Source organism: Gopherus flavomarginatus, chromosome 2 (genome assembly GCF_025201925.1).
Source record: "Gopherus flavomarginatus isolate rGopFla2 chromosome 2, rGopFla2.mat.asm, whole genome shotgun sequence".
Lineage (NCBI taxonomy): Eukaryota > Metazoa > Chordata > Testudines > Testudinidae > Gopherus > Gopherus flavomarginatus.
Genome location: NC_066618.1, coordinates 296,267,972 through 296,295,179, shown reverse-complemented (window position 1 = coordinate 296,295,179; position 27,208 = coordinate 296,267,972). Strand labels below are relative to the sequence as shown.

Here is a 27,208-nt window from a genome sequence, read left to right as displayed (position 1 = left end):
ATTCTTCTTTCCTGGTGCAGATAAACTTGGGACAGAATTAGCTATGTACTAATTAAGTGCCCAATTCAGCAAAACACTTAAGCACCCACTTAACCTTATTTTATTACCTTGTCATGCTGGAGTCGTTCTGAAAGTTTCACACCTGCCCTACTGTTTACAGTAAATCCAGTTGATATCTGGGATTATCAGAGGAGACTTACTGGAGTCAGGCACCCAACTGCCCTGGCATTTCACTTGAGAGCCGGGTACCTGACTGCCTTTTGTGTCTTTGAAAATCTCCCAACATGTATGTTTATTTCCTATTGCTGTTCCCTCTCGTCTACACTCTATTTGTGAGTCTGTCTCATAAATTGCAGTTTGTTCATGGAATTTCCCCATTCCCCAGGTGCAAATACCTTTTCCACCCACTAATACAGTCTCCACCTACACAGCACGCCCATAAACACTGTATTTCAGGCACAACCTCCACAGCCACGCCACCTGGTAACCTTTGTCCCACATTGCTCATGTCATTCTGGGAGGGTAACATTTGATTTTTCTTCACTGTGAGCTAATGTAATCCTTCCCCTCCTAACTAATTCTCACTAGTCTTCTCTCCGACCAGTGCAGTCCATCAGCAACAGTATAATCCTGAATAGCTCTCGAGGTACCCAAAGCTACAAAATTGGAGATGACAGGCAAGCTGCAGCTGCCAGCGCACGTCAAATTGCTGCTGATCACCAGGATAAGCTCCACGGGCAGCAACAAGCAGAACTATCTTCATAGCTAATGCCATCTCTGGAACCTGCCAGAGTTTTTTTTTTCTCCCATAGCCCAGTGTAGCCTCTCCAAAACAGTTTCTTTCATCCAGTAAAATTAATCCTGCATTTGGAAATGTCATAATAGCCCATTTGCCCAACAGTTGTTGCTGCTGGGAGATGGATGAGGGGGAATGCACCTTCAGTTTGATCCCTTCCTGAATACAAAAGGCAGGTAAAATTTAGTGCCCAGTCCTGAACACCCTGAACCCTCAGTGACTTCAGTGGAAGCGCTTTGCAAGAAGATGGCATTAGCTCTCAACTCACATAGGATCCTGCCTCTAAGCATGATCAGTTCAGCTGTCAGCCCCAAATCATGACATATGAAGATGCAAACATAGGGATGGAAAAGACCCATTAGATGCCTTTTTGTCTGTCCTCTGCACATTTCAGTGCTGCCTTGTTCTCTGAAGAACATTCTCAACCTTGCCCAGTCTAGTTTTAAGGTCTCAAGTGCTGGTTTCTCACCTCTTCCTGCAGGGAGCTATCCTATAGCAACAGATCTCACTGTCTGCAGGTTTTACCCAGTGTTCACTTTGCATCCTATTACTCCTAGTTATCCCCTCGTCCTAAACAGCCTCTCAGTCACCTTGATGTTTGCACTCAATAAACGCAGCATCATCCATACAGATGAGTTTCCTGCTCTCAGAGATACTGCCTGCTGCAGAAGACCTATGGAGTGGAGCAGAGAATATGGTCAAATGACAACCACGCTCAGCTTGTCACCCTAGTGTTTATGCTAGGTACCATGGTAAGCGACAAGCAGGAGAGGTACCATGGTCAGAGGCTAATTTTGCTCCTCACTACTCCTTTCTGTCTGAGGTCTCAAATCACAAACATATTATGAATTAAGCCTCTCATGACCTTAAGAGGTAAGTGTCACTGTGTCAGCTTCATAGATGGGGAAAGCAAAGCTGTGATCGAGGAGTTTAAGTTACTTGCCGAAGGTCTCCAAGGGAATTGGTGGCCGACCTCAAGGTTTCTTAGTCCTATTCTTCTGCCACAAAGCCATCCTTCAGATGCTTCCAGACAAAGGTAATCCACCAAGAGAATGCACCTGGAGCCTTTCATAGCTATTCCTGTTAGAGATTATGAAATGGGGAGAGGGTAACATCTAACCCTGACTGATGGTGACATATACTCTCAGCAGGTGAAAACTGGGCTGACCAGCTGAGGATCTGGCCCCTTTGAAAACATCTAGTCCATCTTCCGAACCGCACCAGCTCATGTTGGAGGGAATTCTGGAGGCTACCTAATACCTTGGGCTCAAGGACACCGCAGGTCCCCACTTGCTGTTGAAATGTCCCATGTCCAAACGAGAGCTGGAGGACAGGTCTGTCTGCTCTCTTTGGGGGTGACATCTAGAAATCCATGGAAAAATCCCCGAGACCACTAACGAGCATTTCCTACTTGCCCCAGATCACTCAGCTACATTTATATGGCTCAAACCCATTGGCTTTGAAGGCTCTGCAGTGAGAAACCATGAAGAAAACATGACTTTGGGAAAGGAAAAAGGTTAGTAATGCAAAACAAGAACCACCACCAATAATTAAGGAGCCGGAGTCAAAGGTTCAGCCTGAAAAATACTGGCAGAAATTATTGGTTCAATATCTGAGGTGGAACCCTATATTTTCCTCACCCAGCTTTTGCAGCAACCAAAATTGACCAGGGACTCAGGCAGGCCATTGCATGCAGACACGGGATATTTAGCAAGTGTTAATTAGTTTCACATCGGTGGGATTCAGTCAATGAAACTGCTAGTTCTTTATCTTTAATATTGTGCAGATATGAATAGGGGCCAAAAAAAATCCACAAATATTTGACATCCATAAAGAGCTTTGATTCATTCCACATCAGAGACTCGTTCATATTTGTCTTCCAGGAACATTCAAGTGCTCAAACTTTACCAGAGAGCCTCACAAAAAGCCAATATAAAGCTTTAATGCTCCAGTATTTGCCAAAAAGCTAATTTTGAATTTCACCTTCAGTTGTAATAATAAAATAAAGAAAAGGTCATGATGTGTTGGTTGAATGCATAAATCATCCTATAAGGGAATGGCGTGATTTATGGAACTAACCAGCGCTACACAAAACCAGTCACATGGAACTCTTTGCAAATTCTTCGTGTAGAGAAAAAACATCTCACAAAGAAATTTGTGGAAATTCTTGAATACCAAATTTCACAAGCTGCTCATAAACAGGAAAAGAGACAAGTGACTGCCTTCTTAGGATTTATTTGCTCAGCTCCAATATTGAGCATATTGATTCAAAACTCACCTGAGATACAAAAGCTCCCACAGAATCAACACTGAAGCACTTCTAGTGTAATCCTTCTGCAATAGCTAGAGCCAAGCCAGGACTAAAAAGATACCCTGTGTGAGAATACTGGGCATTATAAGGTTCATCTGTGTTCAGCAGCCTCATTGGAAAACCTCCTTTAAATTCATTATAACCAAGTCCTGCCTCTTTCTCTACCACAAGGGTTAGCCTGGGGCCACTCCTGAGCTGGATATTGTATAGAGCCAAGCATGAGCCACACATTTCAAATCTAGATCCAAACTTTCCCATGATCTGGAAGGCTGTTTGACTCTGGGGTTTTAAAGAGACAGCTGTGAAATTCAGGTGCAGATCAGAAGTGCTCCAAGGTGTGGGGGTGTTTGGGTCAGACCCATTTCTAGTATCACGTCTCAGTTTTGAACCAGCTCCTTGCTGACAGCTTGGTCAGGAACTGAGAAGGAATAAACAAACCAAAATGGTTTATGCAGACACAAAAATAGAGGCAAGAAGCCCTGTTTTGAAGCTGGAGAGTCTGAGACTCCTCATTCCTGTCTAGTTCTAGGAGATTAATGGGATCTATCTTCAGACAGCACCACAAACATACGCTGCTTCTGAAAGTACAAAACCATTCCCTTCATGTCAACAATGCAGAAAGGTTAAGCGACTTTGACACAAGCAGGTATCAGCACAAGAGCTGAGATTAGGAGCAGGAGTCCCCAGCTTTCAGTCTTGTGTTCAGTCCATTACATCCCATCCCCATCTGCCTCACAGGCTCCTATTTTTATCTATTCCCATGCAAAGCACATGCTGTGGACTCCAGGAATCGCTAGAGAAAGAAACACAGCAAAGAAAGAGGGAGAAAACATGTATCACCTGCCCTCAGCTACAGTACTGAAGAGCTTTTACAGTTATAGATGGGACCGTGATCAAAATCTCCATTCATGTTGTTTCGGTTTGGTGTCAGTCCTATCCAGCCCTGGAAGTCACTTCAGATTACATATTTCCTCTACACTAAATGGGGATGAGGCTGCACAGTGGAACCTGACGTGAGAGGTGACTTGAGTCATGGTCCCTTCAGGCCATGGTTTATTGTGGGGTTAGGGGGCTTTTGAAACCTGCTTCTTAATGGATAAGAATCTCAAATCATCACTGAGGCTCCATTAGAAACAAATAAATAAGGCACGAAGCCTGAGAAACAATGAAAGCAACCTGAGCTTATCCCTGTTAATCTGTTCCCCATTTCAGTTACATGCTAATCAACTGCCACTGGAATTACTGATCCTGCTTAGGATGGATAACGGCTTTAAGATGAGGGAGCAGGAGGCTCAGACACCATGGAGATGGGCGCAGTCTCAAAAACAAAATAGGCCAGGAGAGATCCACTGTGCATGCTCCCGCTTCCACCCAAACCACAAACAGCTTTCAGCACTTACCTAGGAACTCCACCTGGCTGCTGTCTTTCGGGCTGCTCAGGCAGTTTTCCAAATAAATCCCATCCTTAAAACAATCTTCCTTCTTCTTGGGTAGCCCCAACATCTCACTGGGCTGATCCAGCACCTCCCCTCCGGAGCAAGAGCAAGGAGTCTGCATGATGCCACAGGGGTGGGAGCTGCTGCTGGTGGACAGGCAGGTGTCCAGCCACTGGCAGAGCATCTGGCAGGCAGCTTTGCTAGGGCTCCTGTTGCCCACCACCAGGTACTCCACTGAGAAGTCCCGCTCCTGAGCCTTGGTGGGCTTCCGTCGCACGTGCCCATCTTCTGCCGGGGACATGGTCTGCTTCATCTGGAGGAACTGCTTGTTGGACTGGAGGAAGGAGTACCTAGTGGAACTGTCACACAGTTTTAGCACATCGTCGAAGCTCTCCATGCCCAGGTAAGTGCGGGTGGACTCCAGGAAAGAGTCGAACTGGTAGGTGCGTATCGGCTGGTGGTCACATATGCCAGTGGGTTTCAAGACCTTCATGTACAAGGTGTACCTCCTAGGGTCCGGATTCTGGATAATCCAAGAGCACAGAGAGGAGTTCAATGGGAAGACAGCAAAGGAAGAGAAATACCCGAAGAATTTCCCCTGGACCAGGGTGGTGCAAGGAGTTTGTCCTAGGTCGAGGGCGACCACTGTCCACACTAAGAAGAGTGGTGATATCAAAAGCAGGTTCAGGGCAAAGCCAGTGCTCCTCATCCTAGGTCTCTGGTCCTATGGAACTCAAAGTAATTGTCAGGCAGGTGCCAGATCTTGGACATAACAGGTGCAAGCTTAGAGGAAAAGAGAGAGTTTATGAGACTCTATGCGAAATCAATCCGATCTTCCCATGTTCGGACTTGGGCTCCCCCTTGTGGCCATAAGCAACGCCTGGGAAAGAAAAGAAAGAGAAGAGGGGGAGTTTATTCATTCTCAGTAACACAGACCGGCGCTGAGACTCGGGGGAGCATCAGTTTTCTCCCCACACCCCTGCCCGCCCCCGGCACGGCTGCGAGAGACGCGCCGGCCCCCTCCCAGGCAGGAAGTTGTCCCGGGGACGATGCTGGGCAGCCTCCAGCACAGGATCGAGGTCGCTCGATGTTCTCAGCTAAGCGGATCTCAGCGGCGCCTCCCCCTGCGCGGTGACCGGCCCCGCACGCAGACCTCCCGCTCTGCGGAGCCCGGGCTGCGGGGGAGAGGGGCAGGGAGTTTGGATTTAGTCCGCGGAAGCCCCTGACCCCAGCTGCCCGGACAAAGCCCAGCCGGAGCCCTCGCCTGCCCAGCGGCCAGGGGCTCCTGCTCCGCCGCGGAGCTCCGGCTGCATTGCACGCCGCGGTCAGCGGGGCTCTGCCACTCCAGGCGGGCTGCGGCGTCCCCCCTCCACCCTGTGCGCCTCTCTCCGTCCTTCCCCTCCCGCTCGCCCGTGGCGCCCGGGGACCCAGCCCCGCGCCTCGCCCCCTAGCCATGCGGGGCGCCCCGCGGGGCCCGGCGGCGGGGCAGGGGTGGGTCCCGTGGCGGAGGCTGCCCCTTAGTCCCCGCGCCGACTTGGGGAGCTCGGTCCCGCGGCGGGGAGCCCCGGCCGCTGCCCGTCCTGATACCCACGGAGCCCGCAGCCCTGCTTCCAGTGGCAGCCAGCGAGCTCCTCAGCGCCCCCCTCCCCGCGCCCCGCACAGCCCCGCGGCCGCCCACGCCCGAGCCGCCCCTGCGCTGCGCTGCGCCCCCGCAGGATGGAGAGGGGCGCAGCCAGCAACCTGTGCCCAGCGCTGCGCTCCAAGCCCCGCCGGCCAGGGCGCTCTACCCCCAACCCCTTCTCCTCCTCTCCCCCACCACTGCCCCGAGATCCTTTCCCCCTCCCCGTGCGCCCCCCGCGCTGCCCCGAGATCCTTCCCCCCGTGCACTCCCCGCGCTGCCCCGGGGATCCTCCCCTCCTCGTGCGCCCCCCACCACTGCCCCGGAATCCTCCCCTCCCCCGTGCGCCCCCCACCGCTGCCCCAAGGATCCTTCGCCCCCGTGCGTCCCCCAGCGGCGCTGCCCCAGGATCCTTCCCCCCCCCAATCCATCCCCCACACTATCCTATGGTCCTAACCTCTCCCGTGGCCCCCCCCGCCCCTGAATTATTCCCCCCCCCCGCGGGCGTCCCCCAGCGCTGCCCCAGGATCCTTCTCCTCGTGCATCCCCCACACTATCCTAAGGTCCCAGTCTCTCCCATGGCCCCCATGCCACTGCCCCAGGATCCTCCCCCCACCGTGCGCCCCCCACCGCTGCCCCGGAATCCTCCCCTCCCCGTGCGCCCCCCACCGCTGCCCCGGGGATCCTCCCCTCCCCCGTGCACCTCCCACCGCTGCCCCGGAATCCTCCCCTCCCCGTGCACCTCCCACCGCTGCCCCAAGGATCCTTCGCCCCCGTGCGTCCCCCAGCGGCGCTGCCCCAGGATCCTTCCCCCACCCATCCATCCCCCACACTATCCTATGGTCCTAACCTCTCCCGTGGCCCCCCCCCGCCCCTGAATTATTCCCCCCCCCCCGCGGGCGTCCCCCAGCGCTGCCCCAGGATCCTTCTCCTCGTGCATCCCCCACACTATCCTAAGGTCCCAGTCTCTCCCATGGCCCCCATGCCACTGCCCCAGGATCCTCCCCCCACCGTGGGCCCCCCCTCCACTGCTCCAAGGATCCTTCCCCTTCCCTCCCTGCATCCCCCTCACTATCCTAGGGTCCCCCACCACGCCCACCACCACTTCCCAGGGATCCTTTCCGCCCCCGGGCATCCCCCATTGCTGTCCCAGGGTCCTCTCCTCTATGTGCCCCCCCCCCACTACCCTAGGGTCCTAACCCCTTCTGTGGGCTCCCCCAATGCCCAAGGGTCCTTCCCCCCACATGTGCCCTCCACACTGCCCAATGGCCCTTCTCGCCTGTGTACCTCCAAACTGCCCAAAGGTCATAACCTTTCCCCCTGAGCCCCCACATGCCCAAGGGTCTATGCCCCCCATAAACCTCCAGCACTGCCCAAGGATTCTAACCTCCCACCCACCTTTCTTCCCCACACAGCCCAATGGGCCCCTTCCTTCCTTTTCACCACTTCCCAGAGGGCTCCTCCACTACCTAAGAGACTCCTGCTCCTGTGCCCCCCACTGCCCACAGGACACCTTCCCCTCTGCCCCTTCAGCCACTCCATCCCCTACCCCACCCACCCACACACAAAGTTCTTGCTGGGGCTAGTTGGGAAAAGGGAGAAAAGGGTGGGGGGTGTCAAGATAAACTGAAGTCTCTTCGCCTGACTCTGGGATCTGGGGACAGAGTCCTCCTGGAGCTCCCCACCAGCTGAGGAGTAGCCACAGCAGGCAGATCAGTGCAGAGCCTGCTCTGAAGCCTTTGGAGATACTGAGGCACAGGGAACCCACAGGGAGCTGGAAGAGGGGCACTCCAACATTTTTAGGAGACCCTATCACCTTAAGGGCAGGGTGGGGAGATACAGGCACTGACCCCCTTGGGGGGAGCTGATTGCATTGCCAGCCCATGCCCTCATTGGGCGAGGGGGGTGAGTGGGATTACATCATCACCAAACCAAACCTCTTCAGCCCCTCTATCTATCTGATGTTCCCCCAGGATGCACCAGGGGTCCCCATGCTCCAGTCAGGGTGACTGCAAACTGGAGGCCTGGTCATGAGAGAGGGAATGGTGCCATGCGCTCCCTTGAGAGAGGGCAGATTAAAGCAGGTCACCCCATCTTTAGGCCTGGCAGATGGCACAGCAGCGCATGGGGGACCTGCCAGCATCCTTGTCTCATATGCAGATGGTTGCCATTGTCTGATGGCAATGATTCTCCAACTGTGGTCCAGACAGCACAGGCTGGTCCCATGGTGCCAGCTCCTCAGATTTTAAAGCCAAAAGGAATTATTATGATCATCTAGCCTGACCCCTTGCATCACACAGGCCGGAGAACCCAACCAGAGATTCCCACACCTAGCCCTTAACTTCTGGTCAAAGTAGAGCAGATCTTTCTGAAAGCTGTGCCTTCTCGATTAAAAGACTACAAGCGATGGAAAATCCACCACAGCCCTGGGTGAGCTATTCCACTGCTTAATCGCGCTCTCTGTTAAAAATCTGCATTACAAGAAAGTTTAAAAATATATAAATACTCCCCTAATGTGAATTAGCCCTGTAAGCTCTTGGTGTAGTTCCTACAGGAATGATACATGATCGCCAAGGGGAAAAGGGATATGCTTTGTACAACACTCTCTCTAACAATGTTGTTCACGCTAGGAAACATTTGAGAACTCCTGCCTTAGGCCAGTTATGGGCATATATGTGCTCAGAGCACAGTTCACAGCAGGACACATCAGTTACTCAAATGCACTCAGTTTCCACTGACCTATGTTCCTGCAGCCAGTCAGTTCATTGCTAGCCTGTAAGAGGGCTCTGTACAGTCAGATTTCTGACACATCAGGAATTTTCCATGTCGAGCTATACACCCAATTTTCCAGCAGATCTCGAATTCACTCAGTTGAGCTCTCTCACCATCAGACACCATACAAATAGAGATGGGCCCAATCCCCGTAAACCCTAGTCCAACATCCACACTCCAGAGCCTAATTTTGTGCTTGATTCCCAGCTCTATAAGGGTCTATGACACAGGCAGGCCCGGTGTCAGCTCATGCCAAGGTCCCCACGTCTCTGCTAAACACTGAGAAATACGTGGCTGGAATCAGCCCGGCTCACCTGTGTGTTGGTACTGTTCAAATAGGTATTAGGATGATAAGAATGTGGTTAGTGTTAAGACCTTATTGAATTCTTGTAAATTGTTGCATGCGCTAATCTCACAGCATCTGTAACCAGTATTGTAAGGTGCAATTTGAGTGGTTGTATTATGAGGCTCTGTGACTGTGTAAATCACCAGACAAGAGAAAGACATTGATTAGCGTGAAGTGCTGATCTCCAGCAAAAGGTGTTACATCCTGCCCAACGGGGAAGGTCCATCCCCTAGATGGACTGTTGTGGAACATTAAAGAGGACAAAATACATTGTTTTCTGCCTTCCTCCCCCCTTCCCCTGCCCATGACTATGAATTAGGCACATGGATTCTTCCTATCAGCTGAGTTCACAGATGAAAACACATGGGAGGAAGGGGATAAAAACCCCTAACAAGAAGGAGCTGTATCTCTATGCTTCTTGGACTGGGGGCGGGGGAGGAAAGTTTCCTAGGCATAAGCAAGAGATCCCCAGTGTTCAGCCTGGGTTAGCTCTAAAGGACTTATACAGCTTGCTTATTACAGATGTTTCTGTTACTAAAACCCTAACTGATTTGTGTATATATGTTTACCTACTTCAACCTTGTAAATAACTCTCATCTCCTTTTCTTACTTAATAAATGTTTATATAGTTTATTATAGGATTGGCTACAAGGTTGTCTTTGGTGTAAGATCTAAAGTGCAATTGACCTGGGGTAAGTGACTGGTCCTTTGGGACTGGGAGTAACCTGGATATAGCTATGATTCTTGGTGGAAGGGACCATCTAGCATAAAAGTAAACTTATCTGGGAGACAAGATAGATCTGAGTACCCAAGAAGCCTGTGACTCCGTGTTTAGCCTGTTACAGTGCCTCAGGAGTTTACACATGATAATCAGTCAATGAAATCTAAATATACAACTCGCAACCAATTTGGGGTTGGTACCCTGCTTCCTGTCAGTCTGCCCTGAGGTTGGTCCTCATGCTCTTGAGTCACTGCAGGCAGTGTTACAGGGCAAACCAAAATCACAATCTGAACATCTCTGAGCTTTGAGAAGGTTCAAAAGGTAGATCTGACTTCTGCAGCCTGGGTTTATCTCCACTTAAAGTCGCTGTGAAAACTCTATGCAAGCAGAGTGCTAGGTGTCCTAGCATTCTGTTAGCTCAGACACTAATTGGCATGGAAATTGAATCCATCTGTACTTTAATCTGTCAGAAATCTGAATCCCAGGACACCAGCTGATAGTCTTGCCAAACTTGATAGCCCAGATTTCTCTATGACAAACTCCACAGCTTAACCAGATTTCTAACATGCTTTAAACCATGCCACTCTCCAGAACCAGATTTCAGGAAACAGACCAGGGTGGGGACAGGAAGAGATGTTTAATTATAATGCAACTTGCACGCATCAGCCAGGGACCCCATGAGCACCAAGACAGGTCACCATGATTCACAATTGCTAAGGCTAAGGCTTTCTATCATCTCCTCTGCTTCAGTGAGCAGTGGGAGCCCTGCTTAAGTGTCTGATTCCAAAGGAGCAAAGAAGAAAGGATGAAGAGATTCCCCAGCAATTCTCCCTTTTCTTTGACCCTAAGGAAGCCCCTCCATGGGAATCAAGCCATGCTGCTTGTGAGGGGGAAAGCCATGGTCCATGACATCATGCCATGCTTTATTTCTGTGGAGAACCCCCTGGTGAGGTAATGCTGACACAGCTAGGAATATCTGGTCTCTCTCACAGTGAAATACTCCCTATACATGGTTTTGGAAGTGGTCACTGGCAGAGATGCCACGTCAATGTGGCAGGGCAAGAGGGCCAGGAACAGGGGTAGGTACAGTGACAGGTGTCCTGAGATCCAGTAATTTAAAGGCCGAACCCCAAAGAGATTCTACAAGTTGGAACTCCCCCAGTCTCCTGTCCCCTGCAAAGCAGGTTTTCCTGCATAAGGGGCAGCCTGGCCCAGGTAAATAATAAATAACATTTGCCAGCCTCTAACTGCCTCAGACGCTCCAGGATTCATGTTGTAAAAGCCAACAAACTTTAACTAAACAGACCCGTTAATGGGACACTGCGTTACAGCTGTTAGGCCTCAGGATTGATTTCCTCTGCACGTAGTCCCATCTTCCCATCTGGAAGGGTTTACCATAAGAAATAGAAACATATTTTTTTCTCCTTCAACTCATCCTTGCTCAAGTGGGAAATGTTAAGAGAAAAAATAAATGCACGAACACCTGGATCTCCAGCACAATGCGCTATAAACCCAGCAGTGTGTGGGCAGACCGGCATACTGCAATGTACTGGCTAAGGGCCCAATCCCGCAAGCTTTACACAGGCCAAACTTCAAGTGAAGTCAATAGCAGTTTGGCTGAATATGCCCGTGGAAGTACCGATCTGCCTTCTAATTACACAGAAAGACAGACTGCTCAAGTATTGTGGATGTGTCTACAATGCACACAGCATCCGGGCTCTGACTCAGGTTTGAGTCCAAGTTCCCACTTCCGTCCACACACAAAGCAGTCTGACTCAGATCAGTAAGCGCTCAGGACCTGCGTCCTTGGACCCTGCTAGGGGGCAGGGTCAGAGCCTGAGTCCGCCCTGCTGTGATTCGAGTCAAAACCTTCTTGTTTTGCAGTGTAGATACAAGTCAAGCCGCTGACCCGAACCAAGAGGTCTGTGTATATAGTGCAGTACGGACACTTTAGCACAGTTGTGAGACCTGGGTCCAGGTTTACAATGCAGTGTGGACACTCAAGCATGGATTTGGAAACACTGAGTCTCCAAACCCAGATTTCACAAACCCAGGATTAGTATGCAATGTAGACACACCATAATATGCCCCGGATTTCACAAACCCAGGATTAGTATGCAATGTAGACACACCATAATATGCCATTCCCCTGACTTCAGCCTACAGCAGACACAACCCATCCAATCTTCCATCACAGCGGGATCTGTCACTGACACTGGCTCCTCTTTAGCTTGCGTGAAACACAAGACCCGAGCTCTACCTCTGCAGCGACTGTGACAGAAAAGCAACCACAGAATGGTGACAGCTGGCTCCCTCACCTCGGCAAGGATAAACATTCGAAGAGGAACAGATTTTTGCCCCCACATGAGTCAGAATTTATTCCTGACAGTCTAAAGGCAAGAAAGAGTCTGGCAAGTTCAGAGTGAAAGTACCGTCCCTGGTTTAACTGTGTGTGTAACAGAGCTAAAGCAGAGAGCTAGGCAGACAGAGCTAGAAAAGACCTTGGCTCCAATTGCTTATGCAATCAGCCTGGCACAAGGGTACTGCAGGAGCCAGGGCAAAGTAGCCACCTTGGGTTGTTTCTCTCTCCACTTTTTAGTCATCTGTATTCTAGTAGCCCCTAGCAGCCCCCACCAGAGTCTGGGCCCCTCTGTGCAAGGTGCTGTACGAACACAGTAACAAACAGCCCTTGAACACATTACAGTCTAACCGGAGAGGCACTAGGAAGACAGGATGTATTCCTCTTGTCATTTTACAGGCGCAGGGAGACTATGTGCCTTGCTCACTCCCATAGAGAGTCTGTGACAGCACTGAACTGAAACGAGATCATCCAAGTCTTGCTCCTGAAGCTTAACCACAAGACCCTTCCTCTCCAGTCTGCCTTCTGGACACAGGTTGTGACAGAGACTGAAAGAGGCTCTCTAAGGAAAATAGCCTTTTGTTCCCCAGGAGCCCCTAGTGCCCTGAGTGTGCAATGTCTGCAGACATTCAAATTCTTACAGACACATTCTTACAGACATTCAAATTCTCCCCTTGGGAGAGTCAATTAGTTCTTTTCATCTTTCCTGGGAAATCAAGTCCTTCCAGCCCTGGGATCACTGCTGTTGCTCCTCTAGGAACTCTCTCTGGTGGCCTGCACCTAGCTTCTCTCCCTGTTTGCACTAACATGAGGTTCTAGCCCTGTGCTTTTGCTACCACTCTCTCTTGCCTTCCCGATGAGACAGTAACACATCCATGTCCACCTAGCACTCCACAGATGTCACCTCACAGACATTCAGCCCTTTAATCCCAATATTAATAACAGTGTCTAAGCAGGGACTGAGTTCAGGTAGCCCTGCCTCGGAAGGACAGGTTACGACCACACAAGCTAATGGGGAATCTTTCTCTGGATGGGCCCGAATCAGGGTTTATGACTCATAGTTTCGCAGTTCTCATTCTGACCAGCAGAGGGCAGTGCTACCTCAGTGTTAGCTACATGGTAGGCTACCATTATCAGTGTCTCTTACAGTTAAATAACTGCAGAAAGGGTCTCTTTTTGTAACACGTTCCACGGGACCTTCCCATAAAGGAAAAACTCCGCTGCACCCACTGCTCTTCTACCCCACAGCTCAGATATGTCCTGCAGGACTCCAGGGGCTTCCTGCTTCCCCATTTCCACCCCTTCAGCTCCACTTACCAGCTTAAATGTGCCACATGACAGGATTCTAATTCCCCATATGCCCCTCCCCTCTTGGAACATGGCTAACATCCTACAGGGATACAACTCAAATCACAGAATGCTAAATCTTCCTTGGGACCTCCAGTTTCTTCAAAGAAATTCCCCAGTATCAATCAGCCCTCTTTTCTCATGGCACAGCCCTTAAAGGTTCAGTGTCTTAATGTCTGAGAAACACATTCATGCCCTTATCTGTGGTGAACTGAGAGCAGAGAAGGCTGTAACCAGCTGGGAATTTTCTTCTTTCTGCTGAAGCGAACAGCCAATGCACAGTGGAAATGCCTAGAGTAACGACATGGCATCTGTCACCCGGCGGTACACGGAAAGCGCCAGGCATGGAAGGGAACTGAGCATGAGGCTGGGGTGCATTTGTGTCAGTTTCCTAGACCAGGAACGCCAGCTAGAGAGACACTGAGCCAGAGCACCCCTGCTACTGATCTTGGAGCTACGCCTGAACGGAGTCGTCTTTGTGAAGCCCATCAACTCACCAGCAATCTCAAGGGGTAGCAGCTATTGGAGGTTTTGGTTCCTTTTCTTTTTTATGGTCCTCGTTTCCTTATTTTTTGCTTTCCCTCTGACTTTCCTCCTGGAGAAGATGAGTTCACTCATAGGCAGCGCGTAATAGAGGCTGGGAGAGATTAAGCCACCCCAAACCTCGCTCTGGTCTCCGGGCCTCAATGGGGGGGGGCAGGGCCTCAGGGGGGAAGAGATGGAGTGGGGGCGGAACAGGGGTGGGGCTGCAAGGGAAGGGGCAGAATGGGGACAGGGCCATGGGCAGGGCTGTGGGGGAAGGGGTGGAATAGAGTGGGGCCCTGGGCGGGGCCCTGAGTGGAACAGGGAAGGGGCACCAAGCTCCAGCCAGGTCCAAGACAGAGAGCTCCAACGTGCTCCTAGCTGAGGCTGAGAGCTTGACTCCAGGTGGGGTCAAGCTCTCGGCCCCCCACCCTCCACCCCAGCCGGGGACACGGGTGGCTGAGAGCAGCAAGTCAGAGTGAGGCCTCGGCCGGAAGAGGCGAAGCAGGGGGCTAGTCTCCTCAAGAGGAAGCTTCACACCCACCGCCCATGAGCTCACTCTGACCCTTTCCAGCAGCACTTTGTCCATAAGAAGCCACGGCAGCTTCACTCAGATATAGGAGTCTGACAAAAGTCAAAGGACGAGGTGTATCACAAAGAGAAGAAGGAGGATCTCTGGGCAAGGGATGAGGGAAACTCCCTGGCTCTTCCTGGATGACAATTCAACTCTTAGATCCTACCGGCCAGATCCTCAGGTGGTGTAAATCAGCACAGTCCATTGAGTTCAGTAGAACTACTCCAGCGTAGGCCAGCTGAGGATCTGGCTATGTGGTGATAAGAGCTATTTCAATGCGCTAGGTAGACAAGGAGCCACTTGATCCCTTTGGAACGAGTCATGAGATCTAGACTCAGAAAATCAATAGAAGATGGACTGAGTAAGGCACTTGGTGTCCGGTGGGTCCCCGGCCCTACTCCTGAGGTGTAACATGGGGATATTGCTACTCATCTACATATGGGTAACACGTAGGGGCTTGACTTACACCGACAAAGTGCCTGGAGATGTTTGAATGGAAGTCGCCACTGAAGAAGAAACAATCCCATGCTGACAGAACGGTAGATGAGACACTCTGCTTGCCAAGATTCTCTAGTCTTCCTCTCGCATTTTGCTGCCTGAATTGCACTTTAAATGCCCTTTGCCATCATGGATGGGCTCCCCCGTGTCTTCCCATCCCAGAGACCCACCTACTGCCTCTAAACTCTATGCATTCAGATTCTCCAGATGTGTGTATAGGGGTGGGCATGAACAGAGGAGTCCCAGGAAAGCTTGTTCCAGATCCGCCAGTTATAGTAATTACTTGTATTTATATCCAGCAGCATCTTTCATCCCCAAGTGCTTTGAAATCCACAGCAAAGGGCATCCAGCCTCAGGGATGAATTGCAGCCGCAGCTAAACAGCTCCCAGGAACAGCACGCAACAGTCAAGAAGAGAAAGTGAAGGAGAACGTTAAATACAACGGAACCTGCCGGGGACTTAGGGAAAGCGGACTGTAATCAATCATAGCAGATGATTAGCATTAATACACCCAGCTCTTGCAAAAGTGCTGCAGGATCTTTAATGGTTACCAGTGGCCAATGCTGCAGTTTCTATCATTGACAAGACAGGCTGTCCTGCTAACATTAGGCTGTGTAAAGTGACCCCTGGGCATCGGCTCACAGGAAAAGGTGCTACCTGTCAGCGTTGGATCACCATCACCACTTCCTACAACATTGGGCTCTCCACTGAAGCTCTCCTAGCCCCACATTAAATAGGCTTTGCCCCGCAGAGCTCAGGAGACCTGATGGGGTCATAGCCAGATGTGGCACATCAGGCTGCACTTCAGCTGACCCATACCCCTTATGGATCAACACAGACGGATACAGAGCCTGGATGCAGGAGAGCCAGTTTGTAACACAAAGAGACACACTTTGCACCATGGGGCAAAGGGAACCCTCGGAAGCTCAGGGAGACATGAAGGGGCAAACCCACTGGAGAGGGGGAGCCCTGGGTCAGGAGGTGGGGCAGGGGGGAAGTACGCAAAGGATCATGTGCAAAATGATCATGGGCCGTAGCTGTGCGAGAGATGGAGCTGAATCCACCCCGAGAGCTGGGGAAACCGATCAGAGGCAGAGTCCCAGACTCCAGCTCTTGCACTGCATTTCCCCAAGGCCAAAAAGCTGCTTCCAAGCTAACCCAAGCCCCAGGGTCAATCTGAGTCTACAGCTCTGGATTCCAGCTGCCTGTGTGCAGCCTCACTTCAACTTCAGACAGTGGAGAGCGGAGTAGGGAAGAGAGAATGTGCTGCGATGCATAAGTTAGCCACAGATCAGATCAAAATCCGGCGAGAGGATTGTAACCACACAAGTGGGGATGCGGAGTACCTGCCAAACCTCATTTTTAAAAAAAAGAAAACAGTAGGCAGAGTCCTTCATTTAACCTCAACCAGCAGGCAGGGCATGGGATTAGGAATTCAAGAAACCTGGGATTTAGTCCCAGTTTTGCCACTGACTTGCTGTGGGACCTTGGCTAAGTCACTTCCCCGCTCCGTGCCTCAGTTCCCCATCTGTAAAATGGGGCACCTTTGTGCAATGCTTTATTGTATGCAGATTTAGCCCAGATGAAAGATACTGGTTTTACAGACCTGGAGACTGACGTTTCTCCACAGAGAATGTTAATTACCCGATATCTGGTCTGGGGGTCAAGGCACAGGGCTCTTATCCATCTTAGGTACTTAATTTGCCCCCCATATCCATAAGTGCCCCACAATCTTTAATGCATTTACCTTCACAACCATCCTTTGAGGTGGGGCAGAGCTGTCAGCTCCACTTTACAGATGAGCAGCTGAGTCGCAAAGAGACCAAGGTGCTCATGGTGAATGAGCCACAAGACAATCCCTCTTCTTTCACAGAACCACTTCTATCTGTTCCCTTGATTTGGAGGGAGCAGGGACTTTCTCAGGCTGCAAATCTTTCTGGGCAGAGACTATCTTTTAATCAGTGACTGGGCAATGCCTGGCATACTGGGGCCCTTAGGCACTACTGCAGTGATACACAGGCAGGCTCACACCCAGATGCACACACGCATGTGGGGGCACAAGCACAGCACAAGAACAAATGAGTTTGAATGATTTCCTGCATGAATCACACCCCAGCAATCAACTCTGAGAAGCAGCAACACTGGGATTTGCGTAAAGGAGAGTGATGCAGAAAGGTCCCCGTTTATTTCAACCATTTTCTCCTCTGCAGAGCCCTTGAGAGATGGAGTTGGGGCTGGACGGGTCAGGGAGAAGGGGCTAGCTGGGAGGAGAGGCAAAGGGTGCTTTCTGGGGCTTCTTTAATCACAGACGATGTCAGCAGATGTTATTGAGTGATTTGTGCAGTATTAAGAATGTGCTGGAGTGGGACTGGGGTTAGTTAGCTGTCAGCACATAACCTTGATGAAGATGAAGGATCTAAGGAGGGAGGGTTGTATTTATTCTGAGAAGGCTCGGGTGATGTTTCATCATGGAAAGTGACAGCAGAGCTGGTGCTTTCAGACACTCCTTCATTTGTATGGGTTTCCCCTTCTGCCTGGGAGGCAGACAGATGTGAACTGGAGAGAGGGGCTGCCAGGGCAGGGGAAAATCCATCAAGAGATCTGTAAACTCTAGCCAGTGCTTGGGGTTTGGCCACTAAGTAATACACATGGAGCTGTTAAATGGAATGTATCTACAATCGGACCTACTCTTTCCCCTCTCTCCTCAGCTTCCAAAACACACATACTTTATTATGTTCTTTGTTCCCTTCAAAATAAAAGCTTCAGTGATGGTGCCCCTTTCCCTATCCCAATAAAATAACAATATCTGCCAGTTCAGAGTGACCCAGCCATCACAAATCAGCATGTATAGCCCAAGGGCTTGTGAGCAACCCTACAATAACAAAGCAACCCACTAGCATTCATGAACCAATCCCACAACAAACCAATGGTGCAGGGGAGAAGAGTAGCCCAACTGAGCACATACCCTGCACAGCATAAAGCACTTCCCCAGTCCCCTCTTTACTAGGAGCTGTTCTTGGGCAGTTCTGGTCTCTCATGTTTAACAAAGATGAATTCAAACTGGAACAGGTGCAGAGAAGGGCTCCTAGGATGATCAGAGGAATGGAGAACCTACCTTACGAGAGGAGACTCAAAGAGCTCAGCTTGTTTAGCCTAACCAAAAGAAGGAAGAGGTTAGGGACGACTGCTCTCTATAAATATGTCAGAGGGATAAATACCAGGGAGAGAAAGGAGGTATTTAAGTGAAGCTCCAATGTGGACACAAGAACAAATGGATATAAACTGGCCATCAACACGTTTAGGCTTGAAATTAGATGAAGGTTTCTAACCACCAGAGGAGTGAAGTTCTAGAACAGCCTCCCAAGGGGAGCAGTAGGGGCAAGAAACCTAACTGGCTTCAAGACTGAGCTGGCTAAGTTTATGGAGGGGATGGTATGACAAGACTGCCTACAATGGCATGTAGCAGATCTGCGACTGCTAGCAGCAAATATCTCCAACAGACGGTAGTGGGACACTAGACGGGAAGAGCTCTGAGTTACTACAGAGAATTCTTTCCCATGTTGTCATGGTATATTTCCCCAATCTGAACCTTAGAGTCTAAAAGTTGGGGTACCAGCATGAATTCCTCTAAGCTTAATTACCAGCTTAGATCTGATAAGCTGCCACCAATCAGGAATTCCAGTGCCTGATACACTCTGGTCCCTCCAAAATCTTCCCTGGGGACCCCCAAGACCCAGACCCCCTGGATCTTAACACAAGGAAAGTAAACCCCTTTCCTCACCATTGCCTTTCCCAGCCTTCCCCTCCCTGGGTTACCCTGGAAGATCACTGTGATTCAAACTCCTTGAATCACAACACAGAGAAATTAGGTCTCCTGGAGAGATAGACAGATTCACGCTCCGTGAATCTAAAACAAAGGGATTCCACCCTTCCCCCCTCCCTTCTCCTTCCCTGTTAAGTACAGACTCAATTCCCTTGAGCCTCAACAAGGGGGAAAATCAGACAGGTCTTAAAAGCAAAACTTTTAATAAAAGAAAAAAAGAATAAAGAAAATCACTGTAAATTCAAGATGGAATATTACAGGGTCTGTCAGCTTCTAGAAACTGGAGAAAAAGCCTCCTCCAGCAGAAATGCAATTTAAAATACTTTCAGCCAAATACGCATTAAAACTCTACCAGCCAGGTACACATTTGCAAATAAAGAAAACCAATTAAAAAGACTATAACCGCCTGATCCTTACTAGATACTCACTATTCTGAATATATAAGAGACTGTAGCAGGGAGATTGGCAAGAAACCTGGTTGCACGTCTAGCCCCTTCCAGGACCCAGAGAGAACAAAGCAAAACCCAAAAAACACAAACAAAGGCTTCCCTCCACTGAGATTTGAAAGTATCTTGTCTCATGATTGGTCCCCTGGTCAGGTGTTTGGTTCCCTGTTTGTTAACCCTTTACAGGTAAAAGAGACATTAACCCTTAACTATCTGTTTATGACACATGTGTCTGGCTGGTGGGTCTTGCCCACATGTTCAGGGTCTAGTTGATTGCCATATTTGGGGTCGGGAAGGAATTTTCCATAGGTCAGATTGACAGAGACCCTCAGGTTTTTTCACCTTTCTCTGCAGCGTGGGGCACAGGTCACTTGTTGGTCTGAACTAGTGTAAATGGTGGGCTCTCTGTAACTTGAAGTTTTTAAATCATGATCTGAGGACATCAGTAACTCAGCCAGAGCTTAGAGGGTCTATTACAGGAGTGGGTGGGTGAAGTTCTATGACCTGCGATGTGCAGGAGATCAGACTAGATGACCATAAAGGTCACTTCTGACCTTAAAGTCTATGAGTCCTTATTCACCCAGTGTCTACCCCAGCTGAGCACCTCAGGACTGGGTGTGGTGGACTCTCGAGGGCATTGGTAATGGGGTATGAAGTCTCTCACTGCTAGGTCACCAGATTAAATCCAGTGCAGGTTGGTCATGAGAAAAAGCTCCCATTGAGAGCTAGGTACAATTGACAAGTGCTCTCTGCTTTGGTTCCTAACACACAGCAATGCACATGGCTACAAAATGCTAATTTGCCCTCTTGCTGTCCATCTTAACAGAGGTCAGAGACTGAATGGGCCACAAAGACCAAGGGCTTGTCTACACAGGAAAGTGCCACTGGTAAAGTTAAACCAAAATATCTAGGTAAGTATGCCTTCCCACTAATTCCAGAATAGGCATGTCCATACAGTGAGTAGTACCAGTATACACCTTAGCTTCTACTAGAATAAGTCTAGACAAACCCAGAGAGGAAGGCTGGTCTTGTGGTTAAGATACTAAACTAGACGCCAGGAGTTCTGGAGTTGATTCCTACCTCTGCAAATGGCCTTCTATAGAATCACAGAATATCAGGGTTGGAAGGGACCTACGGAGGTCATCTAGTCCAACCCCCTACTCAAAGCAGGACCAACCCCAACTAAATCATCCCAGCCAGGGCTTTGTCAAGCTGGGCCTTAAAGACCTCTAAGGAAGGAGATTCCGCCACCTCCTTAGGTAACCCATTCCAGCGCTTCACCACCCTCCTAGTGAAATAGTTTTTCCTAATATCCAACCTAGACCTCCCCCACTGCAACTTGAGACCATTACTCCTTGTTCTGTCATCTGCTACCACTGAGAACAGTCTAGATCCATACTCTTTGGAATCTTTTTCAGGTAGTTGAAAGCAGCTATCAAATCCCCCCTCACTCTTCTCTTCTGCAGACTAAATAATCCCAGTTTCTTCAGCCTCTCCTCGTAAGTCATGTGCTCAGTCCCCTAATCATTTTTGTTGCCCTCCGCTGGACTCTTTCCAATTTTTCCACATTCTTCTTGTAGTGTGGGGCCCAAAACTGGACACAGTACTCCAGATGAGGCCTCACCAATGTTAAATAGAGAGGAATGATCACGTCCCTAGATCTGTTGGCAATGCCCCTACTTATACAGCCCAAAATGCCATTAGCCTTCTTGGCAACAAGGGCACACTGTTGACTCATATCCAGCTTCTCATCCACTGTAACCCCTAGGTCCTTTTCTGCAGAACTGCTTCCTAGCTGTTCGGTCCCTAGTCTGTAACAGTGAATGGGATTCTTCTGTCCTAAGTGCAGGACTCTGCACTTGTCCTTGTTTAACCTCATCAGATTTATTTTGGCCCAATCCTCTAATTTGTCTAGGTCTCTCTGTATCCTATCCCTACCCTCCAGCATATCTACCACTCCTCCCAGTTTAGTGTCATCTGCAAACTTGCTGAGGGTGCAGTCCACATCATCCTCCAGATCATCAGATATAGGACCCTGGGCAAGTGACTTAATCTCTCTTGGCCTCTGCTCCCCCTCAGTAAAATGGAGATAATGATTCCTACCCTTCATTGGTCTGATCTACAGCTGTAAGATCTTTGGAGCCAGGATTCTCTTCTGGCACAGGTGGGATTTTTAAAAGCACCAAGTGAATTAGCACAAGAGTTTCACAGGGACTTGTGCTCTTAGGTTGTTTGGGTGCTTCTGAGAGTCCTGTGCTGTGCATCTGTACAGCACCTAGCACAATGGGGCCTCAAGGGGCTATCGTAATATAGATAATTAACTGAGCTACTCTTTACCCCCAGCAGGTGGCAGCAAACTGGGATGTTTGCCTGTGCTGTTCCCAGAACTGGGTACAGAGAATTTTGGCCTCTAGAGTCAATAATCCAGCACCAGATGAAAGCTGCCCACCCCAGTGAGGCAGCATAAAACAAGAGTTTCCCATCGGTCGAAATGCTTGACCCCAGCAACGGTGAGAGAAACGGCATCAGTTCACCAGGGTCTTATTCGAAGGGCTGCCTACCAGCAGTTTACAAAAGGATCGGTAAACCCTGCTCTAATGAGTTGACCCCAGTTTGCCTAAGCAGCGGCATAACGTTAGCTGAAAATGCTTTTCATGAGATTTTTTCTCTCTTCATTCTTCCCCTTTGCAAGCTATGTAAAGCAACGTAGCACAGGGATGAATTGCTTGATTGTGTGCTCCTCATATCCCCATGGCGCTGCCTTAACAGAAGGGTTGGGGGATGGAGAGAGAGCCCAGCTGCTCCTTGCGAACTGTTCTCTCTCCGCCCACCAGGCATTTTAAATCAGCTGCAAATTAACACCAACTCCCGGCATTATTCATTTATTTGATTGGCTCGGTGCAGGTTTGCTTTGCTTTTATGTTCTATTTTCCCAGCCCATTTTTTATAAGATTACACCTAGCAATTAAAAACTGATCAATAGCGCACCTGGAAACAGACACGATTCCACAGCATTCCAGGCAGCGATAGTCACATTGCTGAAGCTTTAGAAGAGTCACCATGACCCAAAAGTGGATAGCAACCTACCTATTATCTTACATTCATACAGCATTTTTCATCCACAACATGCTTCAAGCAATACACAAGAATCAGTTTCTGAAATGCAGCCACCTCTTGGGTGGAATGCAGCTGCCATTTAACAGCTTACAGCAAAACACTTCAGAATCAATACTTCGTTTCCCCTACATGAGGAATTTAGGTGGATGGAATGTACTTGCCTGAGGAAGTTACTGGGGTTAACACCATGCAAAAACCACCATGGGATATTTAACAGCCATGAGTGGCCGACATCACCAGATGGTGCAGTATAAGGACCTGAATAGATAACAGTGTCTGTTTAACACACCTTGCAAAAGCTGGTACAACCAGTGCCTCCTATCCACACCACAGTGGGGCACTGGTTTAACTCAGACTCTGAAGGAAAAACTATCACTTACTGAAACACCACCCCAACTTCATGGGCTTTCCTTGGAGGTCTCCCCGATGCATACTGTGCCACTAAGCCCACAGCCCAAGGTGTAACAGCTGCAGGTATCGTAAGGAACCACACTTACTAACCTTCTCTTGCTGCTCCCAGCTCTGGGAAACTGGAACACAGGAATTAATGTCCTTTAAGTTTTACATCCACTCAGTCGTCACAGCTTTGCAGTTCCTCTGTGTTCTTTGTATGCGCTCCTCCTCTACACCCCTGGGTTATCACTCTCCAACAGCAATATGGGTTATGGAGAGTAGGATGCAAAGACCCAGCGACAGGCTCCTCTGCAGAATGACCATGCTTACCAGGGAGACAGCCTGCCCCTCTCATCTATCTGTACAGTCATGTTCACTAAGCCACTCAAACCAGCATGCACTATTCGGCAACTATCAAACCTTTTGTGGATTTCCGTCTCTGCAATATTCGTTTCTTAGCAACTCTGTTTGCTTTTAGCAAAAACAAAATGTCTCTGCCGGAGGTATGCTATTTTGAGCAGAAACGGTGTTGTTTTGGGTCCATGCTAGCCATAGGGACGCTAGTTGAAACGACTTCCCCCGCCAACTCACTCTTCATGGCGGTGGGTGGCATTGATTCCTCCAGTTTTGCCATTTCACCCACTGCAGGGAAATCACAGAAATCCTGGATCCAGCTCATAACAGACAAATAATCCTATGTTGCACTTCCGTAGTCCCTTCCAATCTGGGGATCTCAAGGTGTGTTACATGCACGAATTAATTAAGTCTCACAACCCCTCTGCAATTTATGTGCATATTATCATTCCCATGTTACAGAGGGGGGGAAACCTGAGATCCAGGCTTGTCCAAAGCTACATAGCAGACCTGGAAATAGAACCCAGGTATCCTGAGTGCACGTCCAGTGCTCGATCCACTGGATGACATGGCCTCACTTTAGCAACTAAAGAGGAAGTTGGCTAAGACAAGGAATAAGGGTAGCATGATAGAGAAGTGGGCAACTGGGAAAACGACAAGGCCACTGGGCTAAGGATGGGAGCAAACTAAAATGGGAGAGGAGGTGGCACCAGAAAGGAATGACTGAATCATAGAAATTGTACATGGCAGAGATCAGAGATGTGGGCTGACCCGGAACCCTCCCTCAAACCAGGGGAACACACAAATATCCATCCAAACATCACAGCTCGGGCCCAGCCATACAAAGGACTGCATGGGAAACATCTACCTGAACATCTCAGACCAATCTGGATCGCATCTTGGCAGCACAAGCCTGCCGGTGGGAAAAGCCCTCTTAGATCATCATCTTCATTTCCCCTGGCCAGTGCAGAATAGTTCCGTACACTAAGTTCTCCAGCACCCTGTTCCAGTTGGGTTTCAAAAGACTCAAGCAATGATGCTTCCACTGTTTCCTTGAAAAGACTGCTCGACAGTCTACTAAAACTTTAGGATGCTTGTCCAAAAGTGACCTATGAACTTTTTTTGAGGTTTGCCAATGACAGATTATTAATGGCCTGACACTACATAGTTCTGAGTACCCTCAGCTCCCACTGAAAACAATGGGATTTGAAGATATTCAGCAACTTTTTGAGTGAAGTCCACAGGTTTATCTGCAGTATAGGAGTCAGCCAGTAGATATCTCCATGTGCTATACAGAATCCCAGACAGTGTAGTGCCTGGTAAACAAGGAAAACAAGAGCTGCAACTCAAGCTGTGTAGAAACCTACTGTAGTTTGTAGCTGTTTTCTTTAATAAACCCCTCTTGTCTAAGATGGATTGTGATTCCATAGGTGAAATTCTGGCCTCAATGAAATCAATGTCAAAACTCATATTGACTTCATGGGACCAGGATTTCCTTGCACATAGCATGACACTCAGTGACTATATATTGTTCTGAGGTGGATCTAAGGGTGTTCTCTATGTGCTCTCCTGATTTTCTCTCTCCCATTCACACTGACTCATCCTCCTCCACTTGGAACTCCTTCCCTATGCTGTAAGGATCCCACACACTCAGACAGTATTCTTGTCCAAATCTACATCATAGTACATTTGTCCAATTAATTTTTTTTTATTTTAAAAAAGTTCCTGCTTTGCAAAGCTGCCAAGAGCAATTGTTTTGGTGAATCATAAATCATTCAGGAAGTCAATGTTGGTTCAAGATTTTTATTTCTGCCTTTGGCAGATCAAACCTTCAAAAAATATTCCTCAAGAAAGTGGGTATTTTAGTTCAGATCACAAAGCAGATAACAACAACATCGGCTCATTTGGAAAACCTCTGTAGTCTGATGTAAGCAAAGCCCATGCAGAAAAGCTGGCTGCTAGTTTTGTTAGGAAAGGCTGTTTTGATCTCCATGCAATTTCTTTGGAGTGCAGATTTTTAGTTGTAAAGTACTTTATATTAACCGTAGATCTTAAATTGTCAGCTCTATTTAGCAGGAATTGTGGTTTCTTTTATGTTGGTGTAACTAATCCCATCTGGGTCACCAACAGGATTTAAAACTAGGAGCTCAGCCTCTATTGTTTGAGCTAACAAGCTATGTCTACTCGTTGGTAGCAATAGCAGACTATCCTCTTATGCAGCCAGCCACTATAGGGTGGCAGATACCCACACTCTCCTAGTATAGGTTACATTTGTGCAGCACCTAGCACTAGGAGATCCTGACTGAGACATCTGAACATGACTGCAGTACAAACACTACATGATAATAATGAGGTCAGACTATAATATGGTGACTGTAATTACACTGTAAGTAAATAGCAATTACAGTGCAATTACAATGTAATTAAATAACAGGTACAGTGCAATTATACCACAGGTGTGTTATCGGATATATTAATTTGTGGTCATAAAAGGTAACTGAAATATTTACTGTGTGGCTGAGAATAAACACACTGTAAATTCATTCTTGTTAATATACCTGGATTCCAATAGCATCTGCTTGAAGAATCCCAAAGGGTTAATAAAAATTCACTCAGGCACTTAACATCCTTGTTATACCAGTTAGTACTAATTATGTCCATGAATAAATTTAGGTTGGAAATTAGACGTAGGTTTCTAACCTTCAGAGGAATGAGGTTCTGGGATGGCCTCCCAACAGATGGAATGGGGATAGGGGGCAGAGGGTAGGGGGCAAAAATCTTCACCGCTTTTAAGATGGAGCTTGATATCTGAACAGGATTATATGAAGGAGTTGCCTGCGAGAGCAGGCAACTGGACTCAGTGACCCAGAAGGTCACTTTCAGTCTTATGTTCCTATGTAATTACTTATTGAGAAACAAAACCACAGTGTAACTGCACTGCAATTACACTCTAATTACACACCCAGCATTATTAAGTGTGGCTGATGCTAACCAGATTATAGACACAGACAAACCACTCATGGCTTTAAAAGATTATATTGGTCTGTTAGACTGCAGAAGCTCCCAAGAGACTAGACAGAAGCACTACTGATTGATTCATTGGACACAGTGTTGGCAAATATACAGCAGGGAAAATCCTGCAGTGCCTCCTAGAACATGACCTTGAGTCCTTTCCATCTCTGATGTTAATGATTCCACAGCACATCAAAGATGCAGAGTCCAAGTGACACCAGGGACTTTTCACTGCATGTTATCACAAACCATTCCTGAGTTAGCATGCGCTATTAGCAACACCTCGACAATCAGGAAATGATCATTCACCTATTCTCTGAGCAAAAGCCTCCAGGCACAAAACTAATTAATTACAAACTGTGCTTTTTTAGGAGAAAGACCCTCCCCCTATCTTGTTTACCCTGGTCTCCTCCACTAGACCCTCCCCTCCTTCTTTATTTGTGAGGGCTGTGAACATGGCACGTAAAGAAGATGAACATGATGTTGTCCAATGGTCATTCCACAATACCCTCCCAAAAAATTAACTTGGCACAAGACAACTACCCACCCCGAATGTCGACGACAAAAGGACAGAAATAAACACAAACGTGTGGGTCCTGTGACAGGCTGATTGAAGTCAATGGAGGCCGAGGACCAGACTCAAAATGGCGTTCAACCAAAAGCTTCTCTGAACAGACACATCTAGCAGGATGACGTGGAGCTCACCAAACAGAGGCTGAGGAAGAATCAAGGCGAATGAAATCCCAAAGCAAGGACCCTCTAG

At 48.7% G+C, this 27,208-nt stretch overlaps 1 protein-coding gene across 1 annotated transcript in view; it reads right to left on the bottom strand.

Annotated features, from left to right (window-relative positions):
• Nucleotides 1–27,208, bottom strand: part of ADGRB1 (adhesion G protein-coupled receptor B1) — a 383,634-nt gene that overhangs the window by 277,305 nt on the left and 79,121 nt on the right. Inside the window, exon 2 of the mRNA XM_050940709.1 lies at nucleotides 4,508–5,423. Coding sequence (XP_050796666.1) covers nucleotides 4,508–5,252 — 745 coding nt within the window. The 5' untranslated portion in view covers nucleotides 5,253–5,423. The remainder of the gene's footprint in view (nucleotides 1–4,507; nucleotides 5,424–27,208) is intronic.